The sequence below is a fragment of the Balaenoptera borealis genome (assembly GCF_965194805.1).
Source record: "Balaenoptera borealis genome assembly, chromosome: 18".
Classification (NCBI taxonomy): Eukaryota; Metazoa; Chordata; class Mammalia; order Artiodactyla; family Balaenopteridae; genus Balaenoptera; species Balaenoptera borealis.
In genome coordinates, this window is record NC_138877.1 from 76,393,318 (window position 1) to 76,419,074 (window position 25,757).

Genomic DNA, 25,757 nt, shown 5'->3' on the forward strand with positions numbered 1-25,757 from the left:
TACAGCGTGGGGAGAAGTCCGGAAACCCCACTAAGTGTGCCCACATCCCAGACCCCAGTGCTGGTACCAGAACTTTCTGGAGTGTCTAAAAGAGAGCAGAAGTCAGAGGAGCCAAAACGGGGGGGATTGGAAGAGCCCAGGGGTCTGCTGGAGGGATAACCAGGCTCCCAGAAGGAGGAAGGAACAGGAGACGGAATCGCAGGGAGATGCTCCCCAGAGACTCAAGGGCACAGTTTGGATTTTGTTTAATCCCTGAAGCAACTCAGAATGCCACCGTGACTAGGGTTAGGAAGAGAAAGAGGAATTTGAAAAGTAAAAGAACTGAGAAGGTAATGTTAGAGCAATAACAGGAAACAGAATAGAGTCCGCGACACCACGAATTATCGCAAGTTCCTAGGTACAAAACATCTGAAAGTGCATTGGTGGTAGAGAGCTTGGTGGCCAATAGCTTTTTCAAAACATAACCATTACTGGAAAGCAGACATAAATCTCATAAATCTCATTCTTTAAAAATGAGAGGGAGATAGAGCATCTTCAAGTGAAAATGTATGATAGTTGATGAGGCCAGAAAAGAGTACTTTAGTGCAGAAATGACATGAAGAGAAGGTTCAGAATTGCTGCTGTGTCTGAAAGGGGCCCCGTGTGGGTCAGACAGGTATTGAATCCTGGATTGACGCGAACACCCTTATCTGTCTCTGATGAAGAAATAAGAACCTCGCATTTTAGCATCGGTGAGTAACGTTTTCGTCGTCTGTGCCACCCAACCTCTTTCTTGATGATCCTTTCCCCTGTTCTTTCCTTTTTCTACCTAATAATGGAGTTAAGCTTTAAATAGCGGTCTGAAGGAGGGCGCTCACACAGTCGGTAGTAGGCATGAACGCACATTTGTGCCAAAAGACTGGATAAAAAAAGGAGGAAAGAGGACTTGCTAACACAGAGTGATGTCAGCTAGCCCCGCTGCAGTCAGTGGCATAAGATGTGGGCTCACATGCAGAATTGTTCAACAAGCCTGTAGGCGGCGAAGTTATTTCAACTGACTCACTGTCAGAACTTTTAAGCCAGTACCTGAACAGTAGTGTTTCCTGAATATAGAACACGAAGATTTTCTCGTTGCATTTTGTTCTTTAAAAAAACACAGATAAGAATAATTTACTTTATTAATGTTGAGAAAGAAGGTTGACTTGTCGAGACGAAGTGAGGGAATCTGGGAGAATTCTTCCACTGAGAGAGCGACTGGCAGGGACCATAACACCTGACCAGCCATCGTTCCTCCGAGACACCTGTGTAGAGTGTGAGGTCAGACCCGAGGCGGCAGGGTGGTGGGGAGCAACCCAACGCAGGCTGGCAGCTATCCCTCGTCCACGTGTGCTGGGACACTTGACAGTGCAGCTGGGGACGGTATGACACTGAATCCCACATACATTGGGACTTTGAAAAAGTGCATCAAAATAAAAAATGTGGAAGAGTTCCCATTTCATTACACTAGTTTATTTTCCCGCACTCTTTATCTCCCCAAAGGAGGCCAAAAATACAAGACAAAGAGAAAAAAGCAATGTATTCATTTGCTGATCATGTTTGCTTATGCGTTCCCTATTGAATAGTTAGGAAAGACAGCTTTCTCCAGCTTCTCTAAGATGTAACCTTTCATATACTTTATGCTATAAGACAAATCATTGACTTCACAGAAATAAAGCTTATTCACGTTTCACTCTTGTGCTAGTCAAACAGCAAATGAATTTTTTTAAAAAATTATTCATTTCTGACCTAGAAAGGCAGACCCCTCAGTTTCAGAAACAAAGCATTTGTTCGAAATGCGGTGATAGTTACAGGCAGAGTTGTTACCACTCTCTTCTGGGAGGTTAATGAGGACGAGGGTTAAATAGGAGCTGTTTGCAGCAGCAGCAGGTCCTAACGGACGGTTCTTGTATGGGCGGCCTTAACCTCAAACTGCTGAGTCCAACGTACGTTTCTGGGAAGCCGCCCGTGTTCATCCTCTGGCTGTGAGTGGTTAGCGTGAGATTAATAGCTATTCTTCTCCAAGTTGTTTAGAAACGATGCTAGAACATAAAGGGCTTGGAGTCATCCTTTGCTGCGTGAATCTGCGTAGAGTGTTAGCTAGAAATTCAGTTCTCTTAGCTAAAAATAGGATCCTTTCATTGTGGCTCTGATGGGTCTTGGGCATCTTGTGAGATTGCTTCCTTTCTCCCAGACACTGATCAGAGCCTGTGCAGGAAAGCCTCTGCATCGTCAGTAGCAGGAGTCTAGCCCCATTGTTCCTGTTCTTTTGCACGTTACAGCGATTCCATCAGTGGTGCTGAACACCGGGATTTCCTTCTGTTTCAGACGAGGAGAGACGTCTTCCCTTCGGTGTTGTGCGTTCGTTTACCAATCCATGTGTGCTGTTTATTGTTTATGTAGCCGTGGTTTGAAGTCAGTACGTGAGGCACTGGAAATCCTGATATTTCAGAAGTAACGATTCCTCTCATCCTTGGAATTTGTTACAACTATTTGTAGGGTTTTTTTGTTCTGTTTTGTTTGCTTTATTTGAGTTAAGCCCTATAACAGTGCCATGCAGAAGAAGGAAGGTAGGCAGTGAACAGGAATGACCTCATTTCAGACATGAGGAGGTCGTCTTAGAGCGAGGCATACGGATCAAAATACAAGGCGCGGCGAATATTTCGTTTCGGTGGGGAGGCCCCTTTGCTGGGACCAGACCCGGGTCTTCTGTGCTGTGTTCTTTCCACTGCGCTCGCCTCGATCTGTATCTTTTCATGTAGGCACCGGAAGTCCCTTTCCTCAGACTACAGAACTTGAAAGGCATGGATTATACATCCCGGCCTGAGCTTCGATCAGAGGCTCTGGTAGGTTCGTTTATGAGTCGGAGCAGATTGCTTCCTGTAGTTAGTGTCTTTTTTCTGTTTCTGATTCGCCCAGTAGATGCAGGAAAAACAAGCCGGCTGCTTCCCGTTGCTGGCGATTCTGATCGGAATGTTTCTTATGCAACCGTCAGCCCACTGACCCTTCAGCAGCCAGGGCTTTTGGAGGCTAGGTCCTGACTGCATTTTGCAAAGAAAAGGAGGAGAAGGAGAAAGGGAGAAAAGAAGGAATTGGACTCAAGGGAAGAAGCGTTTGACTCTGTCCAGTGTTTAATGTCAGCTCTAGTCTGAGAGCGGAGACCTAGATGCTCCGGGCGTCCGGAGGAAACAGCAGGCGTGGCGACGATTCTCAGTGCAGATGCGAGTCTAGGGGACGCTCGCCTCGTGTTCACCCCTCGGGCAAAGGCAGGTGGAGAACAGCCCTGCTAAAGCATGCAGGTTGCCAGCTTTGCTCGCGACCAAGTCCCCCCCTCCCTGTCCTCCGCTTGTCCTCCCTCCTGAGGTTGCCCACCTTCGACCAAGTTGCTGCCTGTCTGTCCTCCACCATCCGAGGAGGCCGCAACTGCCCGGTTTGCTGCTGTATCTCCAGCACCGGTGACGGAAAGATGCAGGCAGACACTCTGTGCAGATGTGCAGGGCCAACAAATGAGTCTGTGTCCATAAGAAGCCACCAAACGTACGCTATAGTTTAGAGACGAGTATACACAGACGTACACGAATTTTTAAAACCTGGAACAATTCACAGAAACTTAACAGTACTAATATCTGGGGAATGGTTTTAGAATGAGAATCAAATGGAATTTTTAGCTTGTATCTATGTTTAGAAGGTACATATATCTATGCATTACTCCTGTAATTACAAATGACTTTTAAAATTTGTAGCCACTCCCTAAGTACAGTTTAAGTGGAATATTGTGTAGGGTCAGCTTAATTATTTTAAGCTTTTATGAAAAAAACGGTAAATCTCACTGACCGTGCTTTCCCTAAAGCATTTTTGTTTCCAAAAAATAATTAACCTGTTGCATAATTTACACCACCGGCCCTTTCTTCTCAAAGGCATCTTCACAGGATTCGAACTGGTCCCCACAAGTTTGGGCAGACTCACTCAGGCCATTACTCCCTTTACATACTCAGCCTCACTGCTTTAACAGAAGGGGGTTTTAATTTGACGAAAAGTGAAGAAAAATCATGAGGTAGTGATGGCTGGAAAAGCATCCTGTTTGGTGATGGTTTCTTGTTCATGTTGATGAAATGACATATTTTAAAAATATGCTGGACGAATCAGAGCTTTATCCTTATTTCAAGGCAGAATTTAAGTTGCTCAAAAAGAAATAGAAGGTTCTTGAAATGATTTGAGTGGACTCTACATGACTGCCTTCCGGGACTGTATTCTGTCTTGAAATGATTTGATTGACTCTACATGACTGCCTTCCAGGACTGTATTCTGTCTCAGCAGAGGTATTTTTCTTTATGAGACAGAGAGTCTGTGGAGTACTTCGTTTGTGGTGAAAAAAAAATCTAAACAGCTTGAAAACAAGTTAAGTTAAGCTGCTAGTTATTAACCTTCTACTATTTGGTGTTTTTTAAATTATTCAGGTATTTCATTTATTTAAATATATACATTTTTAATTCAGTCCCATTTTATTTTATTTTTTTTTATAAGATATGTGAGGTACATCCTTAACTTTTTTTTTTTTTTTTTTAATTTATTTATGGCTGTGTTGGGTCTTCGTTTCTGTGCTAGGGCTTTCTCTAGTTGCGGCAAGCGGGGGCCACTCTTCATCGCGGTGCGCGGGCCTCTCACTATCGCGGCCTCTCCCATTGCGGAGCACAGGCTCCAGACGCGCAGGCTCAGTAATTGTGGCTCGTGGGCCCAGCGGCTCCACGGCATGTGGGATCTTCCCAGACCAGGGCTCGAACCCGTGTCCCCTGCATTGGCAGGCGGATTCTCAACCACTGCGCCACCAGGGAAGCCCCCAGTCCCACTTTAAAAGGTAACTTTAAAAATAATCCCTCCGGACTGTGTACATTTAATCAAACACTTTCTGCCCTGATTTCCCCCAGCCATAGACCAGCGACCGGCAGGCACTTCGGCTCACGTGAGACATGCTTGTTTTGCCATGTTATGTCATTTATATAAAGGGAAAACTTTTGAAACTAATTCTAAGTGGAAAAATAAATGGTATCATCTGATTTTCACACATTTTATATGAATCAACTGGTTAGAGGATGCTTTCTTCTGTGTAGTTATTTGAATGCTATATTCATTTTAGAGCCATCTGGAGGGTGACGAAGAGAGAAACAAATCTGTTAGAGCCCGTTCACGGGTGCCGGGGTGCCGTGCAGCCCCCAGCGCTGGTAGGGCCCAGGGGGAGCCGGGCTGGGGGATGGCTGACCCCCACTTAGCAAGGCTTCCACAGGGATAGGTTGCACTGTCGTTCCAGACTTTTCTAGAACTTTGGGGTGAGAGGAGCTTTGCGGACAAGCAGAGTGTCCTGTGTGACACCTGTTGCAGGACAGCGTGGAAGGAGAAATTTCGATGATAACCTGAGAGGGACTTGACGTTTCCTCTAAGGCTGTACGAATGGGGGGTCAGACACGGGAAGGCTGCCGGTGACTCACTCAAGATGGTACAGACAGAAAGTAAGAAACGCAGTTAGCACTTTAACTTGATCTCAACTACCCACCTGATATGATTCCTACTCCTTGTGTGCGTGAGAGAGAGAGAGAAAGGAAGAGAGGCTCTGAAGGAAGTAACAAAGGGCAGACGCCACAGTCTATGAAATATACGTTTCCTGTTTGTGCTTATTCACTAACAGAAACAATTACAGGCCTTCCCTGGCGCTACCGCTGCAGGGGGCACGGGTTCGATCCCTGTTCAGGGAACTGATCTCACATGCCAAGTGACGTGGCCAAAAACATAAATTAATTAATTAAAAAACAATTAACAATAATTATTTTCTTCATCATCATCCTCTAATGTAATTTTCATTCCTTATATCTTCTCATGTAAGGCATGGCCTACATTCCACTGCGTGTCTCTCTAAAATATACGGCCTTGGAAGGATTCACTCTGACAGTACTAAGAATTGCAAGATTAACATAACATTAAATAAAATCATTGGATGAAGGAGCGATTAATTCATTAATCCGAAATAGTCCTGTAGAGAAAAGATAATAAAAGTAAGAGCAGGAAACTGTTAAAAGTTTTAAACATGCTCTACTTTCTTTACATCTTTGAAGATGAGACCATCGTATAAGGGCCCTTGGCTCTTATTAGCACAATAAATTAATGGTTTATAGCCTTTGTTTTATTACTCGAGGGGCACTTCATAAATCAACCATAAGTTCAAGCTAGAAAATAGCCTATAAAATTACTCTTTCTCTCATATTCCTCCTCTTTCTCTGGCATTATTAATGTTGAAAATAATAAAAATTAGGGATCTAAGAGTATCTCTTGGTACTATGTTCATTGTGACTGGGAAGTACTATATATATGCACGTATACGTGTTTCCTTTTTTCTCATGTACTAAACACGTACGTATACACATATATATGAATATACTTTTGTTATAGTGTCCAATCTTTATAAGAAACTTGAAAATTAGAGAAGAAAATATAGATCACCCACAACTGAACTACCTAAAGATAATTACTCCAAACTCTTGGTGCGTATTCACTCATTATTTAAAAATAACATTACAGATGTTTGATTCTTGGACAGTGTGTCTCCCTTTTCACTCTGAACTTTATTGAGGACAAATATCACATCTCTTTTTTTCTTATATATTTTCACACACACGTGTGTGTGTGTGTGTGTGTGTGTGTGTGTGTTTCACGATCACATCTCCTGGGATCTGGGTCATAGTAGACAACCAGTGTTTGTTAAATGAATGAACAAACGAACCTCCTACCTATTATCACGTTTCTTTTGGAAAGGAAAGTATCCACAATCGAGTCTGGCTGATATGTGTGATAGTTTCTTTCTTAAAGTCATTTTATGTTTTCCCTCTCAGCCTCATTAAGCAAAAGGCTTAGTGTAATATCTGGCACTCAACCATTGCTAAATGAGAACAGGGTATGCCTATGGCTAATGCAATTTTCAGGTCTTAGGAATCAATCTACTTTCTTCTAACTCCAGGTCAACAAGCCTTACTGAGCACCGTTTGTGTCCTGAAATTCCACAGGCAGTTGTGATGCAATGTTAAGGAGGAATGGCCTGTCCCCCTCACGGGGGTCTTACAGTCTAGTCTGGGGGGGATGGGAGGGTGTACCATGAGCAGTAAATGAATAAATAATTACAGGTTAGGGTCCTGTAACTCCTCACTGGGAGGGAACCAGGGTGGACACCGTGATGGCGAATCCCAGGGTCCCTAGCTCAGGTGGGCGGGGATCATAACGGGCATCTCCACAGCCACCACGTTCAGGCGGAGACCTGAGGGCTGGAAAGGAACCGGTCACGTGATGGGGCAGGAAGCAGGGTGGGGCGGGAGCCCTCTGTGCTGTCCTGAGGGGAGGGCAGCCCAAGAGAAGAAAGCTGATGGGAGCAGGATGGTGGAGCCCCGAACACCCACCGGTGACAAGGGGAGAGACCACACTGTGGGGCAGTGTTTCTCAGCCTTTGTTATTTCACTGTCGCTCCCCTGCATGGAAAAAAATGAATGAGAGAATAGGACTGGGGGACACAATCTTAGCTGTTACAATGGTTTGTGGCACCTCAAGGATCAATCTTCCTGGACAGGCTTGGCTCTTGACAACTACTGAAAGAGTGGCAGTCCTGCCTATGCCTGATCCAGGTCCATCTCTCCTGCGTCAGTCTAGTCTTCCCCACTCCAGATTGATGTCGTCACTCAATAAGCCCTTATATTAAGCACCTGTTGTATGCCACAAATCTTGTCATAGCTAAGGGGGGTTTTGCCCATCAGGAGCCAATGTCACCCTCTGAGGCAGAATCCACCTTGCTGAGAATGGATGCTTAGAGGGACGCAGGGGGACTTGTATGAGCAAAGCACAGTGTTCTACTTCAAGTTCAACGTGAAGCCATGGATGAGCTTTAAGGAGGGTGTCAACATGATCTGATTTAGGCTTTAAACATGAAAAAACATATCATTGGAAAGCAAGACTAGAGCTGGGAAGCCAGGCAGTAAACTTAAGGTGGTAACCTACATGAGATAGAGCAGGGGTAGATGGACAGAGAGGGTAGCTGAGGCGGAGAAGGGACGGGACCTCACAGGGACCTTCAATCAACAGTCTTATCACATTTAACTGACTCAAAGAGTAAACTCTCTTTTAAAACCAGCACATAAGTTTAGGTCAGGAATATGCTCAAGCTCTTTTTTTTTTTTTTTTTTTAACATCTTTATTGGAGTATAATTGCTTTACAATGGTGTGTTAGTTTCTGCTTTATAACAAAGTGAATCAGTTATACATATACATATAACCCCATATCTCCTCCCTCTTGCATCTCCCTCCCTCCCACCCTCCCTATCCCACCCCTCTAGGTGGTCCCAAAGCACCGAGCTGATCTCCCTGTGCTATTTGGTTGCTTCCCACTAGCTATCTATTTTACGTTTGGTAGTGTATATATGTCCATGCCACTCTCTCACTTTGTCACAGCTTCCCCTTCCCCTTCCCCATATCCTCAAGTCCATTCTCTAGTAGGTCTGTGTCTTTATTCCCGTCTTACCACTAGGTTCTGTTCTTCATGACCTTTTTTTTTTTTTCCTTAGATTCCATATATATGTGTTAGCATACTGTATTTGTTTTTCTCTTTCTGACTTACTTCACTCTGTATGACAGACTCTAACTCCATCCACCTCACTACAAATAACTCAATTTCATTTCTTTTTATGGCTAAGTAATATTCCATTGTAAGCTCTTATGTGCAGGTGTGAATTTGCTGCACAAAATAGGTGTGGAGCTCCAAAAGATGGAAAAGACCATATGATATTGCTTATATGTGGAATCTAAAAAAAAAAAAAGGTACAAATGAACTTATTTACAAAACAGAGATAGAGTCACAGATGTAGAAAACAAACTTATGGTTCCCAGAGGGGAAAGGGGGGGAGTAGTGTGTATATTGACATATACACACTACTATATATAAAATAGATAACTAATAAGGACCTACTGTATAGCACAGGGAACTCTACTCAATAATCTGTAATGGCCTATACAGGAAAAGAATCTACAAAAAGAGTGGATACATGTATACGTATAACTGATTCACTTTGCTGTACACCTGAAACTAACACAGCATTGTAAATCAACTCTACTCCAATAAAAATTATAAAAAAAAGATGGAAAGGACCTGGCCCTCTTGGAGTTGAAAGCAGAAGACAGTTCACAAAAATAAACATAGATGAGTCTCTAAGCAAACATGAACACACCACAGAACATTAGGAAAGCTAGGTAATTTTTTAAAAATCTAAAAATCTAAAAGTACTCTTAAAGAAGAACAATATAAGATCACATGATCAGGATGAAGGTCTATGAGGATTCCTATTTTTAGAAGTAAAGCAAACCTCAAAGTACGTAAATGGCAGGAACGTGGCTGTTGCTGGTGGTGGCAATGCTCCCTGAGTCGGTGTCTGTACACACCCCGGTGAGGACAACGGCTCTGATGGTGTTTATGCTGCTGTTAATCATTTATGACGTCACATTCCACAGGGCAGGTGAATATTATTGACATTATTGAGCCCATTTTGTTAAGACAGACTAAATGTGCTCCTTCAATGAATCCATTAACTTATCCAGTGCACTTTCCTCTGTGATTTTGGAGCTAATCAGCCTCGTCTGGGTTTGGCACTGGTTTGCTTTTCACAATGTGTCGCTATGGGGTGAAGAGATTTGTTTCCTCTGTTAAGCACTCTTGACCATATTGGTACGATTTCCATAATGAAATAATACATAGGATCACATAGTGCGTAATTCACTCGTAAGCACAAAATAGTAGTTTTTATTCATCACTGCTTGCTGTACAGGTCATACTGTTCTAGGTGAGAGTAATTAATTTTTCTTAACCTGTAATTATATGTAATTCGAGCCAAACCACTTTCTTCAAATACCAGAAGATACAGTACTCTTTTAGATGTGTGTAGCTGTAATTATCTTTTCTGCGTTGAAGTTAAACTTCAAGAATAGTCTATTTATAACAAAGAGAAAAGAACTTGTATTTTAGTACAAATGTATCCTTTGAGGATGTTTAAAAGTACATTCAGAGCCAGACTGAACATTAGAATATTTATATTTAGTAGTTTTTCAAAGCCACCATGAAAATGTAAAATCTTGAAGTATTATTAATAAATATAAATATGCAAAATAGTGGTCTTCTGTAGAAACTTAAGGAATCCAAGAAGCAAATGGGGGAAATATGTGAATTCAGCCTGGAAAAGATGGCTTTTAGTTAAATGGTTGTTTTACTGAGCTTCCTCAAAGGATAAAGCAGATTCTGTCCATCCTTGTGGTCCTAGAGGCTGGCACAGTGCCTGGTATTAGGAAAGCCCTAGGCACATGTTTGATTTATGACTGGAGGGATGGAGGGGTGGATAGATAGAAGGATGGAGGGATGGATGGAAGGATGGAGGAATGAAGGGAGGGATGGAGGGATGGAAGGATGGATGGAGGGATGGAAGGATGGATGGAGGGATGTAGGGACAGATGGGTAGATGGATGGAAGGATGGAGGGATGGAAGTATGGATGGAGGGATGGGTGGAAGGATGGAGGGATGGAGGGATGGAAGGATGGATGGAGGGATGGGTGGAAGGATGGAGGGATGGAGGGATGGAAGGATGGATGAAGGGATTGATGGAAGGATGGAGGGATGGATAGAGGGATAGGTGGAAGGATGGAGGCATGGAAGGATGAATGGAGGGATGGGTAGAAGGATGGAGGGATGGGAGATGGATGGAGGGACAGATGGGTGGATGGACGAATGGTGAGTGAATAGATGGATGAGACAGACAGATGGTAGGATAGGTGGGTGAATAAATGTGAGACAGGAAAACCAGGAAAAGATATAAGATACAATGCACCTAAGTACTACGTGAAAATGATAAATAACCAGAGATGTGTGAAGGACTGTCCATAGCGTGCCTGTGGAAATGCTGGGGTTTGGGAGGCTGCTTCTGTTTGAAAGAGATTACCTGGTAGGTACAGAAAGTGCTCTGCATGGTAAAGAGGAGAAAGATCTGTGTTTTAAAGGAACACAGTGACATTCTCAGATCAGCAGGAAGAAAAACAAGTCTGATGGGAGAGAGACACAGACATCAAAACACATAAAAAAGTGTGTTGTTCTTATGATTGCCAATAAAGCTATTTTAAAAACTGAACAGATTGACATTGGTAGGGCACTTTAAGAGATAGATACCAGGGCATTTTTTGAAATTCTAATATTACAGTAAAAGAAGTTGACTATTTTTAATCTAGCTATGATATATCTTGTCTTTAAATGGGAAGTATTTGTTTGAACAATGCTTAATGTTTTTAGAGCAAAGGAGATTAAAATTTTTAAAGAATCATTTTTTGTCTGTAATAACAAGGATAAAGCACTTTGCAGCAAAAATATAAGCATCCACAATAAACTATTTCTCATTAAAATATAATCCGGTAATTATATGAGGTAATTATTAATAAAAACCTTCCAATAATATGACATACAATACATACGAGACATATGAGATAGCATCTAACATAACAATGGCAGCAGCGGTGACACCATTCAGTAAGAACTCTGTGCTCAGATGCTGTAGGCCCTTGATACTGTCTGTGCAAGCCTTGAATTGGTTTCTGCTCTCAGGGAGTATGTGGGAAGTTAGAATAACAGTCAATAGCATCTCTTTTAGAGGAGTGAAATGTGTTAGATCTTCAGAGATTAATAGAGATCATATTATGGAGGGCTTTGAATGCTAAGCCCTAAAGTATGCATTTTAGCTTAGAGGCAGTATAAAACCATGGAAGGTTTCTGGAATATTAATAAATTGGAGGCAGTGGGCAAGGTGAGTCCAAGAGTAGGTAAAGAATTAGAGGATGAAATAGGTCCTAGATTTTGGTTTACAATTATACCAGAATGTGATGGCACCAGAAATATGAAATTTAACATCTTTGTTTCTTGAACTGCATGAGATGCATTTTTATAAAATGAATGAATTCATATAGTTTAAACAGATATAATTTTTTAAAGATTCATTTATTTGAAATAAATTAAATATCTGAGTTCATGTTGTAGCTTGTGTCCATTAAAATCACTTTCTTTGAAATTCTGCTTTTTTCCATTTTGTCATTCCATCTACTTTCCTTCACCCAATATGTCTAAACTATGACCTTTATATTTTTCCAACATTATTCTAGTCCACAAATACTTCACAGTCAAGTTGAACATTCAGACAGGTATACCAATAATGACAAAACCGGGAATTCAGTGGTATTCTAGAGCTATCTACAAGGTACATTAGTGACATAGACACACTACTGTAATGAATTCATTGTTATAAAGTATACACTAGACTGAGAGTTCATGAAGCCATCTGTGTTTTGAAGGATGAACAGGGGCTTATCAAGTCGATGATTTAGAGAGAGATGAAGACAAATAAACAGTATACGTTAAGCCAGAGGATTAAAAACAAGTTCCCATTTTGGAACAGTAAGAACTACGATATAGTTTGAGAATAGATAAACTTGAATGCATTGAAAAGGGATCTTACTACAGAAAGTCTAACAAACGTTTCAAAAGAGTTTGAGCGTTATCCTGAAAATCATGACCTGCTATTAAATAATTTTAAGCATGGAAGTAACATAGTGAAGTGGATGTTTAGAAAGATCACTCTGAAGATAGTTCTGCCCGTGGGCTGCCAATCAGCGAGGGGTGGTCAGATGGGGGATGTCCCTAAAAAGGTGAGGCCGGTGATGTGCACTTCCTGCCATGGGAACGGGAAGTGTGGGTCCCTTTACGCTCCCAAGAAGGGCAGCCCTCCTCTGCGTCTGCGCCTCTGTGATTGAAAGCAGTGATCAGTGATGCTGATGAAGGAAAGGAGCGGCAGGGGAGGAACCTCACAGGTGCCCTCCACACCCCTCTCTACTGCAGCGTCCAGGCCGCCTGCGCTCCATGGCAACCGCCCATCCAGCCCTTGTCTGTGCTCCCACAGCCTACGCCTCTAAAACAATCCCTGGAAACTGTAGCGGTGATTGGAACTTTCCAAGTCCTCGATGACAATTGTGTGTAATCTTTTAAAATCTGTCACTTCAAAGAAGAAAAAAAAACCCAAAAAAAACCTAATGGTTTTCTAATAAAAATAGCGATGACTCTAATTCACAGGTGGTTTACTTTTACAGGCGTCAGAAGGACGTTAACATTTTCATCTCACATAGGAGACGATGCATCTAGGAGTTGCACCCTGCGTCTAGGGAGCACAGAAGCAGAGGACTCAGTAGGAGAACGTGTCAACCTCTCCTTTTCTCTGGTTGTGAGAGCATCTTTTTATAAGAGAATGCAGCCAAAATCAAGAATGTAGGTGATCTGAACATTTGGTCTCATTCCGATGAATCTTAATTTGTTGGATTTGATATAGCATACTAAGGCACTGATTACAGAGAAACTGTACATGAATTCATCACAGAGACAAAATTAAAATGGCCGACACTTTTCTCCTAGTCAGTGTCATTAATAGACAATGTAAATCCTTGAAAATTTTGGGAGCTTGTCTGGGTTTTCCTGATGAAGATAGATTCCTAGATTTATGTCTCACTAATCCATGGTATCAGTGAGAGTAGAGGCCATAAGGACTAAAATGTATTATTCAGAATGGTTTCTGAGGAAGGAATCCGAAATACTACTAAATAGCTAATTTCATTCTTTAAGGAGAAAGAAACATTTACTAAAAGACCAGCACAGCCAAACATGCTAAAATTTCTAGCGAGCACCTCCAGATATAGGTGAGATAAGTCATGTGGTAAGCAATAAAAATAAAGAATGAATGAATGACTCTACCTGTTGGATAACTGTAAAGTAAACCCAAATAGCTAAATAAAATTTTTTTTTAAATCATCCGAATGCGATGGTAGTACAATACCCAGTCATTTCCACAAAGTCTTCAGCTGTGTCTTAGCAGGACACTGGCAGTGTGGATTCAGACTCCCTTCCTACCCTCCTCCCACTGAATCAGAAACCCAGAAGCCCTCCTCACTCACAAAGCCCTTGGCTTTACCTGTGCAGGGAGAATTTCCATGAGCGTAACCACACCAGAATCTCACAAGGAGCTTGGGAGCGGCCCGTCCTCTGGCTCCCACCTTCCCTGTGTCTGCCTGTCTAGCATCCCACCTTCCCTCGCACGTGTCCTGTGACTCACATTGCCATCCTCTCCTCGTAATCCCAAACCGTGGATCCCAGCAACACCTCCTTTTTTGCTGCCTCCGAGTCTGGCCTGACAGGCAGATCTGCCATGTGAAACACTCAGACCACTTCTGAACTACCCACTCTTGAGTCTTATGAAATTTCTAATCATTGTGAGAAAATCCATTTCATCCATGTTTACTCCCCTTCAAATTTAGCTTTCCTATGTGACCTGAAAACTGCCTATTTCCTGAAAATACTCCACTACGAGGTTTCACTTTTTCTCATCTTCCTTGTCTTGGTGGAGGAGAGGGGTGCAGCTGAATCATTGCCCCCAGCGTTCTGTCTTATGTTTTTTTCTTTTATTTCCTCCATGGTTTATCCTGTCACCTACTGAGTTCCAGGACTTATTTCCAGCTTTTTGATGAATGACTTCCAGGCCTGGCTTATGTGTTCATTGCCCATCATACCTTCTTTTCATCCTTGAGGACATTATCATCTGTCTCTGTGACTCATCTTATCCTAAGACCTCAGAATTCTTTGTCTTCTGTTTCTAATCTGAATCCACCTTCCCCACAACCCCACCACTTGTGAAGTGCAAGAATTCATGTTCTTCAGGAGATGTAAATATACATGTGCAATGGCAAATACCTAATGCCATTGTGAATAAGTGAAACAAAGAATCATTCATAGGGTGCTGTGGGAACACAAAGGAAGGTCACCCGAGCCCTACTGGACGTGGAGAAAAGGATATCAAAAATCCACTCCTGGAGGTGGGGTAAAAGGTAAATAGAGGTTGGCCAACAGACAAGCAGCAACAGTTGTAGAATCTTCCAAACCCAAATCATTGATTTCATTATACTGTCCCGCTCACAGCCAAGCCCAACAATCCATTCTCCGGCCAGTTTCAAGCAGGAACTTTATAAATTTTGAATACAGTTTCCAAAATTATTTTTATAAAAGTTAGATGGGATCCTCTTTAAATCTTCTAGTGTATATCCAGTGTTCACAGGAAAATGTCTGTTCTTCACAATGTGGCCACCGGTTACATGTTTAGCCTCTTCCCTCATCACTCTCCACAGGGCTGCACCTCAGGATGGTTTGTCGTCTTCTGTTCCTTGCCTAGTTTTTCTGTCCCACATTCATCTTTTCCCATCATCCCTGGAAAATTTTTATATCCCCAAATCTAGCACAATTCTCAAGATAAACCTACTTTGATTTTTGGAACGGCTGTTAGAAATGTCACTAGATGATCTTATTTGCAAAGCAGAAATAGAGACACAGACGTAGAGAACAAATGTATGCATACCAAGGGGAAAAGGGTTGTTGGTGGGATGAACTGGGAGATTGGGATTGATACATGTACACTATTGATACTATGTATAAAATAGATAACTAATGAGAACCTACTGTATAGCACAGGGAGCTCTACTCAGTGCTCTTTGGTGACCTAAATGGGAAGGAAATCCAAAAAAGAGGGGATATATGTATACATATAGCTGATTCACTTTGCTGTACAGTAGAAACTAATACAACATTGTAAAGCGACTATACTCCAATAAAAATTTTAAAAATAAAATAAAACAGTTGATTAAAAAAAAAAAAAAAGAACAGGGTAAGGAGTAAAAATAAATCATAATCCAATCCAAAACCAAAAAAAAAGAAATGTCGCTAGAAGAGGTCTTAGTCATCCCTTCCAGCTGTCTTCCTGCCCGGGGTCTCCATTGAATTAAGGGAGTAGAAGTAGAATCCAGCTCCTCCACCTCCACCCGGAGGTCTTGTCTGCATGGTGCGTTCCCTCCATATGTTCGTTCTCCACGAGTGGTCATTACTGATTCTACCCGTTCTGTAGTATTGCTGCCTATAACTCTCTGGGAGTTTCATTTTGGAACCCAAGTTTGCATGAATTTTGCTTTGGGGATTGAGTTTCCTGCAGTGAGTTGCATACCACAGTCGACAATGAACAGAAAGATGACGTGCTCCCTCCTTCCCAAAGCCTGCCTCACAGCTTTGCTCTGTGGTGCTCGCAGACAGTACCAACTGTTCTTCCTGTTGACTGCCAAAATCAGTCAGCAGTTGGGAAGAAAAAAAAAAAAAAACTCTATGAATTATGGAAAATAACTAGGGAGAGAGAATGGCACTACAATGGGGGGGGGAAAGTGACAATTCTCTGTGGCCACCCATTCAAGTGCCTGCCTCAAATCTCAACCAATTTAAAGAACACTAAATGAAGAAGGACATCTAGTCAACCAGGGGCCTGTGAAACAGGAGAGCGGTTGAGGGCTTGTCCTGTCCATCCAAGTGGCTAGCCCGACTGCCATAATGCAAGATTTGAGTCTCAGTCTCTTGCAAAACTGCATGCTTCATTAAGACGACAAATCTTGGCTAAGGGGAGAGCTACATAAGATGGGAAGTGACAAAATATGTTCGGAGTAAACTCCGTTTCCATGTGAAAAGCTTCATAAGCTACCTCTGGCCAAAGCACTCCAATGGCAAGTCTGACCCGTCAGCCTTTTTGGTACCTCATGGTGTGTATAAATGTGCCAGCTTCGGGTGTCCCTTTGACGTCTGACACAGGCTGCGGCGGTAAGGGGTGGTGTCAGCATTTTAGTGTCTGCGGCCCATGCTTGGGAGCACATGTGTTGGTCTCTCAGCTTCATGGTGTTTGTCTCAAGTGCTAAGAAGATGACTATGAACATATCACAAGGTTTGCCTGAGCTGTATTTTTTCCGTATCTAACAGGATATCACCTCTGTGTGTCCGCGGCTCTTCCTGTTAGTATTTCCCAGGCTCTTCTGCAATTATTTACGTCTGCTCCCCCTAAGAGACTCTGAGCATTTCCATTGTGAAGGGCATTTCTTACCCCTACCACAGTTCTGTGAATTCTTAGAAAATAAGCACAACACACCAGAAAATGATTTTGAAAACGCATGGTTATGGCTTATTGTTATGTGTTTTTCAGAACTTTCTTTGGCAGCTCTTCTCATCAATAGCGGAACATTTGGACTGGCTTGCATACCACCAGAGCTTTAAGTAGAAACTGATTCAGTAACATGCTGAAATTCCTTTTTTAAAATTCTAGACAAGGATGTTCATTGTATAGCTACTGTTTAGGCAGGCATCTAGCAGATTACTGCTCAGAGATGACGATGTGAAGACTTTTTACTTTTGTGCTGCGGTTCTATCATTGCAGTTGTATAAACATTTGATTTATAATAACATATGGTGTAGTCGAAAAAAAATCATTGAAATGAAACAGTTTTGTGCATCACGTTTAAGTTGTTTTTGTTTTTGGTCTTTTTGTTTGTTCACTTTTCCTTTTTCACAGACGCAACCTCCCTGCTTTGAGTTGCGGAAAGAAAAGGATCATAAAATAAAGATAAGGGTTTAGCTCTGGGATTTGGGAATTCATTCATGGGAACGGTTGTATCTTCCAATAAAGAGTCAAGGCCCGTGTTTTCCCTTTGCGCTGCAGGGGGCAACCACGACAGCTGTGGTGTATGGGTATTTGCAAACGTTAGTGACAATGTATACACACAGCAAACATACTTATTAGACCAAAAGCTTGGGGATTCTGACGAAATGTAAAAGTGTTACAAGAATATGGAAGATGTACTGGAATTACTTTTGTTCGCTTTGCTTCTTCTAATCCTTTTCTGGAAAAACCTCTTGCCTGATTATTTTCCCGTTGTTATTTTGGCATCTTCATGCTGTTAAATGTTTCCCTGCTGTTTGCGTTTTAGATTGGTGTTCGAAAAGTATTTCTGAAATACTGGCATGCCAACCAGCTAAATGATTTGTGCCTACAGCTGCAGAGAAAAATTATCACCTGCCAAAAAGGTAACAGTTACACACTTCACAGTAACAGTTCAGTGACATTTCTGAACTTTGATGAGTCGGAAAATACAAAATCAGTTAGTGAACCCCCACGTTTAAATGTTAAGGGAACCTACATTATAGTGGACCCCGCCATGGCTCTATGCCCATCCATCCCATGGCGCTACCTTCAGGCAAATAAATAGATTTCAGGGGTTTCAGAAGCACTGTAGCTAAGTTTGCTATTTACTTGTCTCTAGATCAGAGTATGCAGACACAGCTCATGCTTTATTTCATGATCATTCTATCTATAATTCTGCATCAAATTTTCACCTAAGTCATAATTTGGAAGAGGGGATATACATACCTTGTAATTTATGCATCCCTCACCTTGAAAATATTCATGCTCGCTGATCCTCCAAGAAGCACAGGACAAGAAGAGTGTGCCTTTGAACCCACAGTGGGAAAAAAAAAACAACCCATGTGACACTTGGGTGCAGATCTGGAGCCAGATTCCTAGGCCACGCCAGTCAGCGCCCTTGGTATGCTAGAGTTTGGAGGACTGCCACAGCCAATTAGCCAAACCACCTTTTAAGTAATTCCATGTATGCCTTGGATAAATGCTTGACTATTTTTCCTCTGTGAAGGGATAATAATATTTGGACTGTTATCTTTGATAGCAGATAGCATCTATTTCATGTTAACTTTGAGAGTCCATTTAGAATTGTTTTTTTCTATCAAAACCCAAGTGACCGTCGAAAATAGGTACATTTTAAAAATCATAACTATGCCTCACATGAAACATACATACTTAATAGATTTTTAATTTTAATTTGCTTAATAGTTTAATTGTATTATATATCTCTAAAGAAAGGTAAAAAGGGGAGAAATTAATCTACAGGCTAACTTTTGGTGGAAGCAGCCGTGATGAGCTTAGCTCTGTAATGTATCTGAAACTATTAAAAACAAGTGCATCTCAGAGAACGCGGAAAACTGCCTTATCCTGTTCAAGCCTCTGTCTATGCGAGCCCCTGGGGGATTCCTTCAGGCACACCCCTGGCTGAAATCTCTGACGGGTCCCATCGTTTTCTGACGATAAAAAGTCCTGCCATATGCTAGTTCCTCAAACAGACTCGGTTCAGAATTTAGCAAGTCCCGTCCACGTGAAGGTCAAAAGTCAGAATCTCATTCCAAGTTAAATCGTCCCTCTCGGCTCCCACTCCAGGTGGGAGCCGAGAGGGACGATTTAACTTGGAATGAGATTCTGACTTTTGACCTTCTTAGGTGCCCTCCGGGGGGAGGGAATAAGTAAGGGGACAGGGTCGCCCCTCAGTCCGACCCACACCCATGTGACCTGGCCTGGGGTTTCTCTGGCCAGCAGGCAGGCAGGGGTTAACAGGCTCTCTGCATATGTGGGCGCCTTTCAGCCCTCACCTGTGCTACCCACCTGGGAACCGCGAAATCTCTCCTTTGAACGTCACTTGGAAGTCCCCATTGACACTGCCTGTGGGCCTGGGCGCTCTCCAAGAGGAAGTCTCTTTAAATGACTCCTGGCAGGCATCTGTGTCTTGATAAACGAGGTCTGGTGGCCAAGAAGCACAGCTGGGGACCCTGACAAGTGAGCCTCTCCCCGCAGATCCGCCCTGCATCAGCCCCTGGCAGCGTCGGCCTCCCAGGCCACCGTGTCCTCCAAACTCCAGACCATGTGGCAGGTTCTCTGGCTGGTCCCCCGAGGCCACTTTCACCAGCGTGGTGTTCAGGGGCGGTGGGGGGCGCCTCGGGTGAGGGAGGATCTATGCAATCCTCACTTCTCTCTGGGTTAGGGTACTCTGGCCTTCTCTGTCACTCATCAGTGTAGGAAAGGGCTGGGCTCACAAGTCTCCTTTTGACTGTTCCCTTTGCAATTCCTTTCTGTGTGGTCAGTCCAGGCATGCCCTGGGAGCTGGTTAGAAATGCAGAGTCTCAGGCCCTGCCCCAGAACTCCTGAATCAGAATCTGCATTTGCAGCCGCAGGCTGAAAGTGGGATGGGGAGAGTCCCCTTTACAAGACCACCGCTCTACCCCCTGGGCTGTGGAGCCAACCGAGAATTCCATTTAATACCGCGTTACACATACATGGAGCGGGGTATCGCTTTCTCCTGGAAATTTTCCTACATGTAATTAGAAGGCTGCGTACCCTGTCTTCCATCAGGGGTGCCCGCTAGTAATGTCTCCTCTGGTTGGTTACAAATGTTAAGTCGCTGTGCCCTATGGACCTGACACAGAAGAAATTAGCAGAACTGTAGTTCTTTCTTCACCTCTAATGATAAAAATTGAGAATGGTTTTTAAAAAGTGGATAAAACCCACAATTTCCTATTGCATAAATGAAATAATGGCTGTAAAAGCATTTTTTTTTAAAATTACAGGCTCTTAAATGCAAAGCATTAATTATTGATTTTTATTTTTACATCTCTTAGAATCATTGCTTCAGTCTTTTTTGCTAGTGTGAAATTCACTCAGAATTTATATCATCTGGAGTCATTTCCAGTTTTTCAAGAGTTCTCATTTTTTTCTTTGTAAATATTGGGTGGCAGAAAGCTGTAGTTACAGCTCAGTCTTAAATTTAATCATTTCAATTTCAAATTATTCCCAACAGAAGTTTCCGTCTGACTATATACCTTCATTTTATCCTGCATGAAATTGTCAGAAAGAGACAAGTATTAATTATCTATTTGTGCCAAATTTATTTGTATTAATTGTCTCTTAGTAAAGGTACCATGTTTTAGCAACTAGTATTAATTTTTTTTTTTAATTTTCAAAGATTGCTAGTGCAAAGTGTGAGAAAACAGGGTCTGGACACAGGACAGTGGATTCCCAGGTCTACGTGGATCCAATGAATAGTCCTGCTGTAGTTGGAGGTCAGAAGTCTGGCTTGTCCTCATTAATCTTCCCTTTATTCCAAGAGATTAAACATCTTAAATATACCCTCCCATTGTCAATGTCTAGATTTTTTTTAATGTAACAGGAATGAGCGAATGAACAGAGAACAGGCCTTCTGCTTCTCTCTCTCGCTGTGCCTGTCACATGGCTAAAATTTCTACATTTTATTCCGCATTTTTGATTCCCGGGAGTCTGATTGTACCTTTAGCTGTTTAATTTTTTTCTCTTTTAGATTAGTTCAGCATGACTGTTTTTACAGTTATCTTAATACACTGCATTCCAAAGTAACTAAACACTTAGTACTGCCATCTGAGAAAAAGCCTTGAGCATTTTAGACGTCTGCTTATTATTTGCCTCTGAAGCCATAATTGTGGAAAGTTGTGTTCGCCTTTCCATCTTCTAATCGAGTAAAGGCATCTAAGTGAATATCCTAAACATGTATAGATACCCACACATTTATTCTCCTATAGCCAGGGAATATTTTAAAGCACTTAATACTGTATAGGATGATCCCCCCTTACAGAGGAGAATAAAGTGTCTTTGTTACCCACATTGGTTTTCCCTACAATTATAGCTCTTCCTATAATCCAAACAACTCCTTCTAACCATAGAAACTTAGAATGAGAAGGGACGCATCCTAGCATCAAATCAGAATTGCTGCCCCTCATCTGTCAGCGCATCCCTGAGCAGGGGCCATCCTGTTTCTTGAACTTGCCTGGGTACCGGGAGCTGACTCTCTCCCGTGAGATGCCAGATCTGTTTACAGCCTGTGCTCGTTGTTAGAAAGGTCATCCTCATATTCATCCCAAATATGCTTCCCTGCACCTTCCCTGTTGTGATCTGCTCTCTGGAGAGCTACAGATCGCATCTACGTGGCTGGAAGGTAGAGTTTGGCCTCATAAGGGCAGAGATCTGAATCCCCGCTCTACCGTTCATTGGTTGTGTTTACCTGGAGGAATTTTCTCAGCCTCACTGAGCTTCTCTTTCTTTGGGTACAAAATGGAGATACTGGTACATGAATGACCATCGAGTTTGGGCACTGAAAGATGGGTTGGAGCGCCTAGCACATGGCAGTGCCTTTACACGGTGGGCGTGACTTTTATTTTCAAGTCTTACATTTGTTACTGACACATAAGTGATTCCAAAGTGTGTTCATCCACCTGTTTCCCCCAATTCTTACACGTTTTTCTAGCCCTGCTTCCCCAGAAAGCGGAAGGATGACCCTTATTTCTACACAATCTCTTCCCAGAGCCTTAAATGCAGTGTTAGTTTTTCTAGGAGTTAAGTCACAATCCTGTTAACAATATGTGCATGGTTTTCAAAGACTACATCCGTGAGCCTCAGACGTTTCTGTTATAATCTGATATAAAATAATGTGATTGGTGCATCCCCAAAACGGTCTGATGAGAGCCACACCCAGAATTCTCTGGGGTTCGGACTTAGTTCTTTCCATCAGTGTTCAGCCTGTGTTACCACCGGAAGGAGGGAAGCTTTCTTAGAATATTACCTGCACGATCTCATTCAGGGTGAGGATTTTTGCCTCCACTGTTACCATTACTGAATGTAGATATCTTTTTTAATATAAGATTAGAATGTTTTAGTAAAGTCCTAGACTGGGTTAAATATATTTTATTTTAGAGCTGCTCCAACATAATGTATTTGGACTTGTTGATGTACATCTGGGTTTTTTGCTTTTGCTCCTCTCATTGACCCATCATTGTGTTCTTTTACTGAAGTTATCAGAGGATTTTTAGCACGCCAGCACTTGCATCAGAAAAGGAGCATTAGGCAGCAAGAGGTCACATCCATCAACAGCTTCCTGCAGATTACAGAGGACCTGGGGCTTAAGACCTATGATGCCCTGGTCGTTCAGAACGCCTCGGACATTGCCCGCGAGAATGACCGGCTCCGGAACGTAATGAATGCTACTTACCACAAAGAGAAGTTGGAGGCCAGGAACAAGCAAGAGGAAGGAACCAAAAGGTAAAGGCAGATAGTGCGCAACTTCAGTGACCTACGTGATTGATCCTGGGGCGTCAAGAAAATGCCAATAGTCCTTGACGCAAAGTTCCATCACTCATGACTGTAGGGAGAGGAACAAGCACGTATGCATGCGCAGTGCGTTAACGTGAAACCTCCTGACATCTGAAAGGATGCTTTTCCTGGGCTTTCCTTCCACAAAATAGATGCCCCACGTGTTAGTTTAGGTCCCATGAAATAATTGCTTCACCTACCGTGCTTGCATCACTGACCATCTCAAGCACAAAGTTTTAAGGCATCTAATCTTTCCGTCTTAGCAAAGATATATAGCTTGGCTCTCTACATCTTTATGCAAGTGTCACGTATATAAATAAGGCTGACTCCTAGAAACATCTGAAAACCTGACCCCCAAAATGGAGAAGACACTCTAAAAACACAAAAGCAGTGAAATCAATGAATGGGTTGCCTGTATTATATTTCCCTTAGGAAACTGTCACATCTTCTTTGCCAAAAAGGAAAGCTCTGGGGAAAGATTTGTATTTTAAAGTTCACGTTGGATGCTGAGCTTGAAATAGACATGTGAAGAAAACTAAGTCCTTCTCCACTTTACCACTCTTGTCTCTCTGTGACAGACGAGGACACCTGTGATTTACCATCCTGCCTGGGTCTTTCCATCCTAATTTGCTGTCAGGGAGATGTTTGTTTTTCCATAGGAACTTAGTAATATCTAGTTGTTTGTCACCGAAAATGACCCCCCTTCGCCTTGACTGCGATGTCGAATGATTTTTTATTAAAGTGGAAGTGGTAGTGTGTCTCTCACTAATTAGCCTCAAATATCTCAGTGATTAAATACTGAAAAAATTCCCTTTGTACGGAAAACTGTAATTAAACATTACAGGGAAAACAAATTATCCACTGAGTGCCATGCTTTCATCTTCAGCTAGTTCATTTCCTATATGGGCGTCTGGCTCTGGCTGGCAGTAGATCCCAGCTCTGTTGGTGCTCTGCCACACAAAGATATAATTATAAAAACAAATGCTCGGAGACTCCTGGTAAAATGAATGCATTGGCATCTCCCTGGCACATGATTACATTGACATGTGAAGCCAGAAGGAATTTTTTTTAACCAAATAACTATTAATTTTATATGACTTCCAGAATAATATTTATTATTTTCTCTGCTGGAGCTAAACAGCCACCCCAATTTCTCAATTTCATTATGTATTCATTTGCCTGATATAAAATTAAGTGAAGAAGTATTTGTCTATTTATTTATTGAATACCAGCAGTTCACTTGGCATTGGGCAACCAGATGGAATAACAGAAGAAAAATAACAATCCTGCACATAATTAAATAATTGCTGATGGAATTTAAATGGCAAGGGAAAGAGAGAGAGAGAGAGACAGGGAAAATGAAAATCTTTGATGGTTTTAAGTAAAGCATCTACTCTTTTGCAAGGGCAAACAGAGATAACTCCCAGCATTTGATGCATCAGTAACTCTCTATTAAGGTGGATTTCCCAGAAATTATCATTCGGATTGAAATTCTGGTTTTTTTGATTTGCTTAATAATCAGGGTGTGAAAACTTCACTCAGCGAATGCCTGATAGCAAATGTGGCACTCCTTAAGACGTCTTGGGTTCCGGTGAGATTTTTTTCCTAAAGTAATAATGATGAGTCTCGAACGTGCTTATTTATCATGAAGCAGGGGCTGGCGGGATGAAGCGGCTTCCTCTGGACGCGCCGGACACCAGGGCGCTGCACGCAGCCTCCAGCCTCGGCGGGAAGGCTGTTTACCAAAGAGCCGTGATTATGTCTGCTTGAGCCGGTTCATTGTTGCCATCTGAATAATGCATCTGGGTCTCTCTGGCGGGGCTGTTTGTGTTTGTTTCCCACACACACACCCAGAGCTGAAGACAAGGGTGGACCCAGGCGCCTCCACTGCAGCTCCGTCCCGGTCCCCATGGCGGTAGACAGCGTGGTCCAGTCCCAGGCTGGCCCATCCACCCCGTCTCCTCTGCACTCGGTGCTCAGCCTGGACGACAGCAGCGGCCTCCCGTCACCACGGAAACAGCCTCCGCCCAAGCCAAAGAGGGACCCCACCACGCGGCTGAGCGCCTCCTATGAGGCCGTGAGCGCCTGCCTGTGGGCTGTCACCAAGGACTCCTCCAATGAAGGTTAGCCTCGGGGAAGGGGGACCCCGACCCCCGTTGGGTTGTTGATGCTTGACTTCCGGTCTTTGAGTGCGCGGCAGCAGTACTTTGCTCTAATATATTTTTAGTAGAATTAAATCCATTGTTGGCTTGCCAGGGGGCCCCCCTTTTTTTGAAAATTTTTATTTATTGATTTTTGGCTGCGTTGGGTCTTCGTTGCTGCACGCGGGCTTTCTCTAGTTGCGGCGAGCGGGCTTCTCATTGTGGTGGCTTCTCTTGTTGCAGAGCATGGGCTATAGGCACGCGGGCTCAGTAGTTGTGGCACGTGGGCTCAGTAGTTGTGGCTCACGGGCTCAGTAGTTGTGGCTCAAAGGCTCTAGAGTGCAGGCTCAGTAGTTGTGGCACACAGGCTTAGTTGCTCCGCAGCATGTGGGATCTTCCCGGACCAGGGCTCGAACTTGTGTCCCCTACGTTGGCAGGCAGATTCTTAACCACTGCGCCACCAGGGAAGCCCACCAGGGAAGCCCACCAGGGGCCCTTTAATCATTAAACATAAATAATATTAATTCAAATCTCTAAGCCTCTTAGGGCACAGCTAGTTATATATCATTTCCTTAACTCCTCTCCTGACTTCCACATTGAATGAGGAGCCTCAAACCAGAACAATTCAGAAAGTCGGTCGCT

General features: G+C 42.8%; 1 protein-coding gene across 1 annotated transcript in view; it reads left to right on the forward strand.

The window, feature by feature from the left end:
* The window catches only part of MYO16 (myosin XVI), a 505,456-nt gene that overhangs the window by 411,500 nt on the left and 68,199 nt on the right, over nucleotides 1-25,757 (forward strand). The window contains exons 29-31 of the mRNA XM_082366214.1: nucleotides 17,948-18,044; nucleotides 22,677-22,923; nucleotides 24,829-25,097. Coding sequence (XP_082222340.1) covers nucleotides 17,948-18,044; nucleotides 22,677-22,923; nucleotides 24,829-25,097 — 613 coding nt within the window. The remainder of the gene's footprint in view (nucleotides 1-17,947; nucleotides 18,045-22,676; nucleotides 22,924-24,828; nucleotides 25,098-25,757) is intronic.